This window comes from Habropoda laboriosa, unplaced genomic scaffold (assembly GCF_001263275.1).
Source record: "Habropoda laboriosa isolate 0110345459 unplaced genomic scaffold, ASM126327v1 scaffold65, whole genome shotgun sequence".
NCBI lineage: Eukaryota > Metazoa > Arthropoda > Insecta > Hymenoptera > Apidae > Habropoda > Habropoda laboriosa.
The window spans coordinates 1,232,175-1,245,319 of NW_017100254.1; the positions used below are offsets into that span (position 1 = coordinate 1,232,175).

General features: G+C 34.9%; 3 protein-coding genes across 3 annotated transcripts; 2 read left to right on the forward strand and 1 right to left on the reverse strand.

The window, feature by feature from the left end:
- Positions 1-567: 567 nt before the first annotated feature.
- On the reverse strand, positions 568-3,059 carry LOC108572480 (T-complex protein 1 subunit zeta). Its single transcript, XM_017934723.1, has 7 exons — positions 2,923-3,059; positions 1,964-2,555; positions 1,556-1,891; positions 1,394-1,459; positions 1,102-1,324; positions 843-1,011; positions 568-769 (listed from the first exon to the last, which is right to left on the reverse strand). Exons 1-7 carry the CDS (start codon positions 3,057-3,059, stop codon positions 697-699), a joined length of 1,596 nt encoding a protein of 531 aa, XP_017790212.1. The 3' UTR covers positions 568-696.
- Positions 3,060-3,733: 674 nt separating this feature from the next.
- Positions 3,734-4,887, forward strand: LOC108572218 (NAD-dependent protein deacylase Sirt4-like). The gene is given in 4 exon segments (XM_017934416.1): positions 3,734-3,803; positions 3,894-4,207; positions 4,209-4,460; positions 4,540-4,887. Coding segments are annotated over 4 exon segments (984 nt in total).
- Positions 4,888-5,538: 651 nt separating this feature from the next.
- LOC108572389 (puff-specific protein Bx42) lies at positions 5,539-7,684 on the forward strand (the record flags this gene model as incomplete). The annotated part of the gene is made up of 6 exons (XM_017934623.1): positions 5,539-5,685; positions 5,811-5,978; positions 6,046-6,353; positions 6,457-6,848; positions 6,962-7,343; positions 7,474-7,684. Coding segments are annotated over 6 exons (1,608 nt in total), but the record flags the coding sequence as incomplete, so codon positions are not given.
- Positions 7,685-13,145: the final 5,461 nt, after the last annotated feature.

Consider the following 13,145-nt stretch of genomic DNA (forward strand, 5'->3'; position numbering starts at 1 on the left):
TAACATTTGAAAGTTTCTTTTTAAAATTTCATTTTTATAAAAGCACCGATAAACATGATTGTTATGTGTTAATATTTATGTTGTGTGTAATACACATTGCCTCACACAGTAAACGTGTATATAAAATTTACATTTTATTGCATAATTTTTGTTCATCGCTCGATACTCTTAAATTAATCCTTTTTAACATTGAATGTAAGGTGATAAAAGGATGATTCGTATGAAAACACAAGACTGAGTGTCCTGTAAGTAGTTTAATTTACAACAAAAAACTTGTAAATATTGTGTAATATAAAATTTCACATAAATATTTTTGATTTTTCTAATAACAATTGTCATTTCTGATTCAAATTCTTCATAATATGATAATACAAAATTTACGCGCATTTCATTCAGAAAAAATATTTACACAAATGATTATTTTCTTCATCTTTTTTTATTTAAATCGTTAATTGTACAAAGTTATGTATTTGACAAATACTTTTAGCGACCAGGAACAAAGAACAAGTGTTTATATTACGTTCAAGTTCTTTAAATTAAAAGTAGCATTTTATTTGTTATGCTGTGCAATTTTTTTTATACTTGAAAGCATATAAAAACATTAAGAATTATGCAGAAAGTTCGATAGAGATCGTGCAAATGTAACATTTAAATTAGATAAAATAACTTCAAAACCAAGGAGCACTCGATCGCGGTTTAACCTTTCAAAGACGATAATCCTGCTCTCATGATTTCATCGACCAAAAGTAGATTACTAGCAATGATTGTGCTGAAAAATAAAACGTTAGTATTTCAAAATATTTTAAAAATGAATTTCACTTCAAACACAAAAGTATACTTACCACGAATTAATAATTTGTTTCTTTACATTGTAATTGTCAAAAATACCAGCATCCGTGGGTTTCAACGCTTCACCTGTTGAAATATCTAATCCTACTGCTTCATCTAACGCAGATCCTTCTTCTAATAACTTAACGATCGTGTCTTGTGCATCGAATCCACTATTTACAGCTAGGTAAATAAAAAGAATGATATTAAAACATGTATGAACAAAAATAATTATGAAAACGAAGGACAGCTAGTTTGAAACATTTTATGTACCGAGAGTTTTGGGAACGATGAGTAAAGCTTCCGCGTAAGCTTGTACACCCAAACGTTGTTTCCCTTTTACTTTCTCCTTATACTGTTGAAGCTGTTTACTAGCAGCTACCTCGAAAGCACCAGCGCCAGGAATAACAGCATGATCATCGATAGCATTTTTGATAGCTCTCAAGCCATCTCTCACAGCATCTTTTAATTGTTCCACAGTGTATTTGTTTGGCCCCTAAAAATTGTTCATGTTTAAAGAAAAGAATGAATTTTATTCGAAAGTTTAATTTATATGCAATTTTACCTTCAATAGAATCGTTACGGAATTTGGTTTCTTGCATTCTTCTATGAACGTGTATTTTGTCTCTCCCTATAATAAAGTACAGTATAACACGTGTGTGTGTGTGTGTGTCTTTTATCGTAAAAAGTAGAGATTTAAATACTACAATATTTCAAGAACATTTACCAATACGTGTTCATATACGAGTCCAGCCCATCCTAAGTGTTCTTCTTTCAAATCATCAAAGGAATTCATGGCTATTCCACCACAGGCCAGCGCTAAACGCTCCATATTTCTACGTTTTGCTCTGCGCAAAGCCAAAATGTTTTCATTGGCGAGCATGTCCAGGGATGGCGGATCAATGCCCTTTTGATTTATGATGACAAATGATTTATCCGTTCCGTCGCATAATTTCTTTTTCAGTTCGATTATTTTCTTCACGCGATTATCAATGAATTCGCGCTCTGCTGCTACAAGCTTCTCACGTTCTACCGCTGTTTTATAGAAGAATCCACTGTTCACCTAAATTCAATAAAATTTTATTACTTAAACAGTATATACAGACGATTAATTGTTCTTATTTAACTCAGTTACCTCACTCTTTTCATATTCCAAACTGACATTGCAAGTCAGTATGTAAGCATTCTCTACTCTCTTGGGCATATCTGGATGTCTGGATCCATGATCAGTTACAATACCACGAACTAAATTGGTATCTGCCGCAGTTCTATGCTGCATTTCCATCATTTCAACCATGTGCAGATCAATGTCCTGATCCTTCTGTCTGATGGCTAAAACTGCATCCACACAGATTTCAGCCAGTTTGTCAGCTATAGAAGGATGAACTTTAGTTCTAAGTGATGTTCTAGCAATATTTAATAAGTTGTCTTTTGTGGGTTCAATTGAGATCTTCAAGGAATCTAATACTTCCAAAGTTTTAACTCTGGCCAGTTCAAAACCTTCTGTGAGCACTCTAGGATGAAGACCCTCAGAAATATAAATATCAGCCTGTTTCAGAAGCTCTCCAATGACAATTACAGTACTGGTAGTGCCATCTCCAGTGATATCATCCTGAGCAGTGGATGCTCTAGCAATTAAAGATGCTGTTGGATGTTGAATTTGCATTTCATGTAACAGTACATTTCCATCTTTTGTAATTTTTATGTCACCTGCTCCAGATACCAACCTTTAAAAATTAATAATAATGATCATATAATTACGCATAGTTTAATTAGTATTCCTAATGACATTTAAAGTGAGTGAACCTTTGTAACTATTAAATTATGAAAGCAGAGGATCTAGTATAGTAATCGAGAATTTTCGATTATAGTTCATGTCACGTTACCGGTACTCCGCGGAAATATCAACCTTACCTAATAAGGATAATATTCTAACAACCAAATTGTATGATACAAAATGCAAATAATTGTTAAATGAAATAGTGAATATAAAATGATTTTCATAGTTTCGTATATTTTATCCAAACTTTTTTTATTCATTCGACAAATGAAACAAAATGCTTCTAGTCTACACGTGAGAATAAATATACATACATCTTCATGGTGCCTTTCGGTCCAAGATTCGTTTTCATTACATCTTCAATTCCTTTCGCAGCTGATATATTTACGGCTAATGCCTGAGCGGCCCTGGCAAATTCAGCTTTGGGGTTTAACAAATGGATTGCAGCCATTTCGCAATACAATAATCACAGTTCGTAATAGGTCACAAAGGTATTCTCTCAAAACGTTTACCTCCAGCAATGGCCTCAACTAGTCTGAATGATACAGAATGTCGAGTGGGCGACGTTCAGATCCACTGATCTAGGGATTTTTTTTACTACTTCTAAAAATTGCAAAATTTTTTATGAAAAATTAAAAATTCTCTTGAAAATTAATTGAAAAATTGGTATCGAAAATACTTTTAAACTTAAGCGAATATTTGGTTGACTTATGCTGGATATGTTATAGATTATGCTAATACATTTAGTCTTTCATTGATCTAGAACAATCTTTAAGATCATACTTAAGAATTTAATTGTACTAAGAGATTTATATAAAGAAGTTTTTTATAATTTACAGTATTTGTTTATAACAGATTATATTCTGTTATAACGATAATGTGTTTAAGTAATTATGATTTAATAACGGATTTTTAAAAAGCGCGATCTAATAATGTACAGTTATGTGTCATAGGGTAACGTGCACACGTGATTTTGGTAATTATTTTAACGTCAAAAGATTACTTTATAAGAACACTGTCATCGATCGAAAATGAGATGACGAAAGGTAGAATTAACCTTAAATAAAATTGTAAATTTTTTTAACTGTATAATATTAGATATTTTATTGTAACTTATAAATATAGATGATTTTTAAGATGAACGTTATTTATGTGACAAGGTGTAAATTTGTAAATAAAATTGAAGCTTTATTATGTGAGTTGCTCGTGTTTCAGTATTTCATGTATTAATTTATAGTACTATAAAAATGTTACTAATTATTGTTATCCGTTAAATTATTTACAGGTCGAACATATTCATCAAATTTTACATTTGTTCCAAATAGTAAACCTATAAAAAATTCAGACTTATTAAAGTTAAAAGATTTTATTGAAAGGCATAATAACATGTGTATATTAACAGGAGCAGGAATTTCTACAGAAAGTGGTATTCCTGATTATAGATCAGAAGGTGTTGGACTTTATGCAAGAAGTAATCGTAAACCAGTCCTTTATAAGGACTTTTGTAGTAGTGATGCCATCAGAAAGAGATACTGGGCTAGAAATTATGTAGGTTGGCCAAGGTTGTAGTTTTTCTTTGTACAAGTTATTCATATAGTTGTACATAAAAAAATTAGAAGATGCAAACAAAGTGAAATGCATTATTACCCAAAATGTGGATAATTTGCATACAAAAGCAGGTAGTAGAAGAGTAATAGAATTGCATGGAACAGCATTTAAAGTGATGTGTCTTAATTGTGATGAAAGGATATGCAGATATCATTTGCAAGATATTCTTGATAAGATGAATTCAAGTATGATTGCAACTAGTCAAGTGACGATAAGACCTGATGGAGATGTGGATATATCACAAGTAACTAATATTTCAAATAATTTAAAACAACCCGATATAACTTAAGAAGCTTAAATTTAAATAAAACATTTTAATGCAGGAACAAGTGGAAGGATTTAAAGTTCCACCCTGTGAAAATTGTGGTGGTATTCTCAAGCCAGACATTATTTTTTTTGGGGACAATGTACCAAGGCAGGTTGTAGAGAGTGTAAAGTATAATGTTGAACATTCAGATTCTCTACTGATTGTAGGTAGTACATTGACCACATTTTCTGGCTATCGAATAGCAGTGCAAGCTAATCATGCTGGAAAACCGATAGCAATATTGAATATTGGCAAAACCAGAGCAGACGATTTTGCGAACATTAAAGTGGAAGGTATATGTGGCGATGTTCTATCGAGAATTTATGCGATGATCGACCAGCATGAGGAATGTACAAAATGTTAGCAATTAAATAAAAGTAATTTATAGAAGTCTTTTTTGTATTTCCTCCTAAGGTGGCTGTGACTAGATCGATTTATAATGCTTAAATAAAGTTTTTTTTAAATATACTAATTCTATGTTACAATACTTCCTATGACATTATACTCTTATGATAGAACGTTTGAACATGGTTGAGAAATTACTTCCAGACTTCAAAAATGAACATATTTTTCAGAACATTATTTGTAAAGAGCTTGACTTTATTTTATATGGGGATATTTTATTGAGAGTAGCTCTAGGGAATGTTTTTTTTACTGTGAATGCACTATAATCACATTCACGCCTATTTTCGTTGTATGGCAAGTGTATAAATGTTCTCTCGTAGTTGGTGGTATCACTGCGTTTCGCGATTAATAAAATGTCGCTGACAAGGTTAGCTGTTGTAGTAATTATTTAAAAATTAATTAATTTCCAGTTACACATAAAGTTGTGTATTATAAAATTTGTATGCTAGTTGATACAGTATGTGAAATAATAACAGTTTTCACGTGATGAATTTTAGTGTACTTCGATAGAACATGACGCGTACTTGTTAAACAAAACGAACGATGTAACTGTGTATATCAATTTCTGCCATTAATTTATTAATTTTAATGTTTATGATTGTTTCTCATATTTGCACCATCGCAGGTGGTGTGGGACAGAGAAGATGAAGCACGTGAACAAAAATTACGACAGAGGCCTGTATCAGCCCTGGTTAAAGCAGTTGTCACTGCTCCACCATATGGGCAACGTAAAGGATGGGTACCAAGAAATCCAGAGGTAAGTGATTTCATATCAGTTATTTATCCATAGTACACATAAGCATAAATAATTATTAATTGCTTTCACATTTCTGGTCTTAAATTGCTTCTATAAGTGTTTAGAGATTCTTGTAAAATTTATAGGATTTTGGAGATGGTGGAGCATTCCCAGAAATACATGTGGCGCAGTATCCGCTTGGAATGGGGATGAAAGGAAAGGAAACTACCAGCAATACTCTGGCAGTTCAGCTGGATGCTCATGGAAAAGTAAAATATGATGTTATTGCTAGACAAGGCCACTCTAAGGATAAGGTAATTTAATGAATTTTATTATGTAAAAGTATTGGTTTACTTAGGCTTATTGCATGTTCTTTTACAGATTGTTTATAGCAAACTGAGTGACTTATTACCCTCAGAAATCACAAGTGAGGAAGATCCAACTTTGCAACGTCCACCTACTGATGAGATCGATGAGCTTACAGAGAAAACTAAGAAAGCTCTGGAAAAAATAACAAGATCAAAGATAGCTGCAGCTATGCCAGTCAGATGTGCAGAGAAGCAAGCACCAGCTCAGTATATTCGATACACGCCGTCGCAACAAGGACAATCTTTTAATTCAGGGGCTAAGCAAAGGGTTATAAGAATGGTAGAAGCTCAAATAGATCCCTTAGAACCACCAAAATTCAAGTGAGTCTTATGATGATGTTGATTTTCCATAAATGCATCAAATGAATTATGAGTAGAGACTTATTTATTATATTGTGAATAATGTAGTGCCCTTTAATTTCAGAATTAATAAGAAAATACCACGAGGTCCTCCTTCGCCCCCAGCACCAGTTATGCACTCGCCTACAAGGAAGGTTACAGTGAAAGAACAAAAGGAGTGGAAAATACCACCATGTATCAGTAATTGGAAAAACGCAAAGGGATACACAATTCCGCTGGATAAGCGTCTAGCTGCAGATGGCCGTGGATTGCAGCAAGTTCACATAAACGAAAACTTTGCCAAATTGGCTGAAGCTCTGTATATCGCGGATAGAAAGGCTCGTGAAGCGGTAGAAATGCGAGCACAGCTCGAAAAGAAGTTAGCACAAAAAGAGAAAGAGAAGAAGGAGGACCATCTGAGACAACTTGCACAGAAAGCCAGAGAAGAACGTGCTGGTTTGAAGTCAGCCGCAATGGGTTCGTATACACATTCCATGTTCATTATCATCCATAACTTCAATTATTTTGACATATTTAGAATAGGTTCTATACGACGTCCCTAATAGTATTATGTTTTTAATTTGTTACAGAAAAATCGGAGGAGTCACGTGAAAGGGACCAACTTAGGCAAGAACGACACAAGGATCGTGCACGAGAGAGGAATTTGGCACGTGCTGCACCTGATAAACGTTCCAGACTGCAACGTGAACGTGAACGTGATATCAGTGAACAGATCGCACTTGGTTTACCAGCGAAAAGTATTCCTAACTCCGGAGAAGCACAATTCGACCAACGATTGTTCAATACCAGTAAAGGAATGGACAGTGGTTACGGACATGATGACGAATATAATGTTTATGATAAGCCCTGGAAAGATTCTAACTCTATTGGTTCACACATATACCGACCTAGTAAAAATATTGACAAGGATACTTATGGAGATGATTTAGAGAAGCTTGTTAAAACAAACAGGTATTTGTGGTTTCCCAGTCAATTGATCCAAATATTTGGTGCCACTTGAAGTGAAAAGTTATTGGATTGACAGTTTTTAAATCATATAATCACTCGAAGGTTAGTTAAAATATATCTTTTGTGCTTTCAGATTTGTCCCAGATAAAGAATTCAGTGGAACTGATAGATCAACTGCACGCTCTGGGCCAGTACAATTCGAGAAGGACGAGGAGGACCCATTCGGTTTGGATCAGTTCTTGAAACAAGCTAAACGCGCCAGCAGTTCCACTACCACAACCACAAAACGTAAAGAAGAACGAGAACAACGAAGAGACGATCGCGACAAACGAAGGAAACATTAACTTTCCCTCTTGTTTAATCGTTTTTATTATTTTAGAACATATTTTTAAATTTTAACCTCCTTTCTTTTTTTTTTCTAAATGTGTAATTAATATTTAAGTTAGTTTGAGAAACAAGCAATCGTTGAATTTTAAGGTTAAGTGTATGTTCAGCCATCTTGATGACGTATCAGTGCGATTCGGTAAATCGAGAATAAACTTTGGATAGGTGTGAATGACTTCTAAAAAATCATATTCTTTTCTATAGTCCGACAAACCTAAAGTGAAACCTCTGATGTCACACAGGGCCTAAAAGTGGGAGATGTAGGGGAACTTGCGACGGCTCGCTGTTAGTAAGCCAATAGGGATAGAATAAGGCTATCGCACTTACTCTTCTATGAACAATAGATGACGATCGGGTCTCGTTCGAGCAGTCGGTAAACAGATGAGCAGTCGATAATTGACCGGAATGATATTTTCAAGCGCTCGAAAAAAAATTAAGTTTACGTCACGCAGACACCATAAACAGGGGAATAGATGCCTGCGCGACGCCAAACGACGTGCATCATGGTAAACTTAATTTTTTTATCCCATGTTCCCAAAATTTGTCTATTATTTCGATAAGCTTATTGTACAGGTTAAAATTCAAGCAATCCAATGGTATTTTTTCAAAATTATTCCGAGTGGGAACGAGGACAAGGGGACCAAATAATTTTTAGTTTTCCGTTCTTTTATCAGCGTGTTACATTATCGACAGTTGACTGAAATTCGTTTGTCTAAACCATTTACTTACAACGCAACCTCCCCTCAAGCGTCTGCAGTGTAAGGCCCAAGAGTAGTGGGGATGACCTGAACCGTCTATTTTGCCTCCATTTTGCTAGGCTGTGACGTCAGAGGCTTCACTTTAGGTTTGTTGGACAGTCGGATAGTACGTCTCTGCACCGTGTTGCGACAGAAGTACAACTCTATAAGAAACTCAAGGGTGTATAAGAAATTATTAAAAATTACTAAATATACAGATAATTTAGTAAAATGATAAATTGTCTGCTTTTTTCGTAAGATATAATTTCCTCCGAATAGTTATTTATGTTATTGTTTTGTAATCTTTAGGCTTCTGATATTATCGCATGACCAAGTAAGCGGAAAATAGTCAGGACATTCCCACTATTCTTCGGTTTTATATTACCGCCGCTTGAGAGGACGTTGCGGTGCAGCGGTTATCAGTTGTCGATAATGTAGTACGTTGATAAAAAAATAGAAAACCACAAACGACGTACAGGATAGACCTTGCACCTAATGTATTTTTGGGTCCAACGTTCTGAAATACCGATCGTGTAAAAAATCGGAGTTTTTGTTATGCCCTCTCCAATATAAAGCGGTGAGTTTAGAAATTACATACAATCCAACCATCAAAGATGGTAAAATCGACAGATGTAAAAAGTCCTCTTATTAAATTTGCATATAAAGATACTTAAATGCATATATTGCATCGTGTTCACGATCTTTTGACAGCAGTAGAACGCGCATATGATGAATCAATTACTAATAAACAATTACATTACTTTTTTATTTGTAATATCATAGTTACCATTACTAACACCATTACTAATGTTGTAATCTTATTCTATACTGAACCAGTAACGTTGGTAGCAACATGAAAATGGTAAGAGTCTTCTCGGCCCCAAAGCCCCGGACAAAATGTTCCATAACGTGCAAGGTCTATCCTGTACGTCGCTCCTGCCTGTACGTCGTCTGTGCTTGTAATCTTATTCTATGCTGAATCTATAACGTTGGTAGAGACACGAAAATGGTAAGGATCTTTTCGGCCCCAGAGCCCCGGATAAGAAGTCCCATAAGATGCAAGGTCTATGCAGTACCTCGTCTGTGCCTATATTTCGTCTGTGGTAAGACCCAAGAGTAGTAGAGATGACCTGACTCCATATTTTCCGTATATTTAATCAGGAGATGACGTCAGAAGTTTCAAGTTTGCTTTGTCGGACATTACGTTGTTATATTTTACAACAATAAGGCTGATTAGATTTACACATTTCAGACTCATAGTTCTTTATTAACACAATGTGCATACAGCGTTCGTTAAATTAACAAAGGAGGCGATACTTTCGTACGGGGAGCGATTGTTACCTTCTTAATTAATAACGTAGTTATTTACTTTCTCATCAAATTTTTCATCGAATGCGTTAAAAGTTTATTGAAACAGTTTTCCGCGTGTCGCCATATTTTTTTTTCTTTTTTTTTTTTATCGAAGATCGCGTCAAATTGAATCAAATCTAGTCACCGTAGATAAGATTCGCGTTAATAATTCGTGTTAATTATGTTTCACAACGTTGTATTGCTTCGATGTTGTATATGATCACCTTTTGCTTTTCTTGTACTCGTGATTCCCAAACTGCTATTTTTTTTTTTTTTTTCTATAAAAAGATTACAATGAAACTTATATGTAACTCTACTTTGGTACCGACTAAATTCTGCTAAACGTTAAATCGAAACTAATCGAATCTTCCGTTCACTGTGTATGAGATCTTGTGAGAAAACTGTCATAGAACCAAGTGTAACTGCTTGAAACTGTTGTGAGGCGTAGGGGAACTGTACATATGGAAACGAGTTTGGAAAACACCGATGTATGACTCCGTTACTGATCGAAAAAGCTCATGTTCTCATCGTCCTCGTCCAAAAACCGTTAGTAGCTGATGGACATTTTCGTCCTTTCCAAAGAAAGAGCAAACAAAAAAAATTGCGAAGTGTACCACACATACGAATTTTATCATAGGCAATGGATAAGTTCGTGAGAGCATCTACGAAGATTGATTTTCTCGTAAGAACTTCCCTGTAAACACGGCGACTTAGATGATGGTCTTCCTAATCAGTCTTTTCTTATTTTCATTCGTAAGAAGATTATCACAGAAGAATTTCCGTTAAGTTGATTTTTGTTCCGGGGAATCCGAACGAGCGATTTTTACTTCATCATCACGCAAATTGACGCGATCCTTAAGGTTATGTTAGATTCATCTCACACTCTTTTATTGTAACCACACCCTTAAGAGCTACATCAAAGGTTTTCCTGACAAAAAGTCTACTGGAATCGTTTTTCCTCTCTCTCTCTCTCTCTCTCTCTCTCTCTATTTCTCTCTCTCTCTCTCTATCTATTTCACAAGCATTACAGCGTAAACCGAAGAACTCTCTTGATGAGAAAGACTAGAATTAATAACACTGAAGACTACGGACTTGTTACGGATCCATGGGAGCCTATGTACAAGTTAGGATGAACACTGCCAACTAATTTCAGTTGTGCTCATGTTGTCTCTTGGTTGCTTTCCTTCAGCTGCAAAGGACCATTATACATCCTTAATAAGACTGTTTACTCCTGTCTTAATAACGCTAATAACTATCTTTCAATTTTACAATTAGTTAGAACCTATGTGTTCGTTACAGCCTGTTTCTCTTTTTTTACCTAGAGAGTAATAGGCATTTAAAATTGAGAAATTGTTTATAGCAGCCAGAGTCTATATTAGGAGATAAAATGTAGGAAAAACCTTAGCTGCCCTATAATAAGACTATTATTTTATCTGAAGAGTGGTAAGTAAGTGTCTCCTTTTGAAGTTATTCGCTCAGAAAAAAATAAGCTGTCGCTCGTAGAGTGTATTCTATAGCAGCTGAAGGTTAGGTTAGTACTTATTAATAGCAGTGCAAAACGGGGTAGAGTCACTTTAATTCCAAGATCGTTATCAAAGAACTATGAAAATAAATTTAGAGGTTTATACAAAGGAATCGTTAAATGCATTTTGCGATGATTAATTATAAAGAAACTCCCAAAGTCCCGAAACGAATTGTAAATAATGTACAGTGTATTTATTAAACTCCACTGATTAGTCACGTTGAAAATGAAAATTAATGCATATTTCTTTTTTTTCTAGTTGTTATTACTTGGTATTGCGATCGCTAATTATAATGTATATATATATACAAGTTATCCACTTTTCTCCAAATGTAATTTTGCAGCCTTCGAAAGTTCTGTATCACCTAACCTTTAAGGTTGTTAGTCAGCTTCTCATCTCCTGATAATAAGTTGTGGCAGTATGTAAGGCAACCAGGTTGTCCTCTTCTTTCACGAGCCTCTATACACTACGGGGCTCATTCTTGATCCTTATAATGTTGTCTTTTTAACACGATGCTGAATATCATCTACGCGCTACGAGACGAGGAACCAACTAATCTTCTAATTGAAATTGCTCGCTTAATACGCTGCTTTGGAAAGAAAAAAAGAGATTGCTCAAGTTCGAACATACAAGCAGAACTACGGACTTGCGCAGGATTATGAATGTAACCGTAATAATAACGGGGAAGAACACCTCTTCAAACTCCTTCCACGTTTTTTCTTTCTTTCTTCTTTTAAATGTTAATACTTACAAAGAGATTGCTACATTCAAACTTTTCCATTTTCCATTGCTGTGATATTAAAAACTTGTTAGACATCGACATGCACCTAACATTGAGAGAGGGATTGCTTATCAGTTTCCTTAGGCTACGATTTCTTGCTTTTTTTTCTTTTTTTTTTTGTTACAGAATCATCAATCTTCATCATCATCATCATCATCATCATTGTAATCATACAGTTACTGTTATATATCTATTATGTACAATTGTTCAAGTACAGCTACGTCGATATTTGCAAAAAATATGACATTACACTAGAGCCACTTTCTCTCCATAAACCGTTTTCAGGGCATTCTTTTCGTCCAGTACGTGACTTCTCATTGGAAAAACCGGTTCATGGGGGCGTAAACGACCAACGGAACGATTATCTACATACGCAGGAATGGATCTTGCGAATGGATCCGCCATTGGAAATTATTATAAATACCATAAGAAAGAACGAATCGATTCGACGTGTTTTTTTTTGTTTCCTTTTTCGGATGAATAAATACTATACACGCGTCAGCAGGAGTTAACCTCAATCCTCCGTCTTGTCAAATCTTTTTTCTTCTTCGTCTTGAGTGTATGATCGCGATTGGATCCTGCCCAATCCAATAAATTTCTTTCTTATTCTCCTCTTTTTTATCTTTTTTTTTCTTTCCTGTCTTTATCGTGTCGCTTCCCGAAGCACACGTGTCTGGTTTCCAAGTGTTAAACGGGGTAACTCGTCTTCTTTTCTCTATCTCGAAGATGTATTGGCCTTTCTAATCACGTACAAAGTCAGTGTCCGTTCGCTTCCTTAAAAGTCGAGAGAAAGCGAAAGGGTTCACGTGTTCCATCCGACAAGGAGACTGCACGACATTCATGCCATCGCTTGGCTCTCCTTTTCTCTATATTAAACCATTCAGAACGTATCGTTCAAAATTTCACGAGAAAATGGTAGTTTAAAGTTAAGATTTCATTATTTAAAATCTACATAACCTATACATAAAATCACAGTTACAATGGAGTCATGATAGAAACTGTGATATTATGTATTTATGTATATATATAT

What these genes read in the sequence shown, in the direction of transcription:
- LOC108572480 (XM_017934723.1), bottom strand. Translation starts at nt 3,059, where the DNA reads ATGGCTGCAATCCATTTGTTAAACCCCAAAGCTGAATTTGCCAGGGCC. An exon ending in TCGTATATGAACACGTATTG is followed by an intron (nt 1,460 to 1,555) that starts GTAAATGTTCTT and finishes ACTTTATTATAG; the next exon opens with GGAGAGACAAAATACACGTT. An exon ending in CATCGTTCCCAAAACTCTCG is followed by an intron (nt 1,012 to 1,101) that starts GTACATAAAATG and finishes TTATTTACCTAG; the next exon opens with CTGTAAATAGTGGATTCGAT.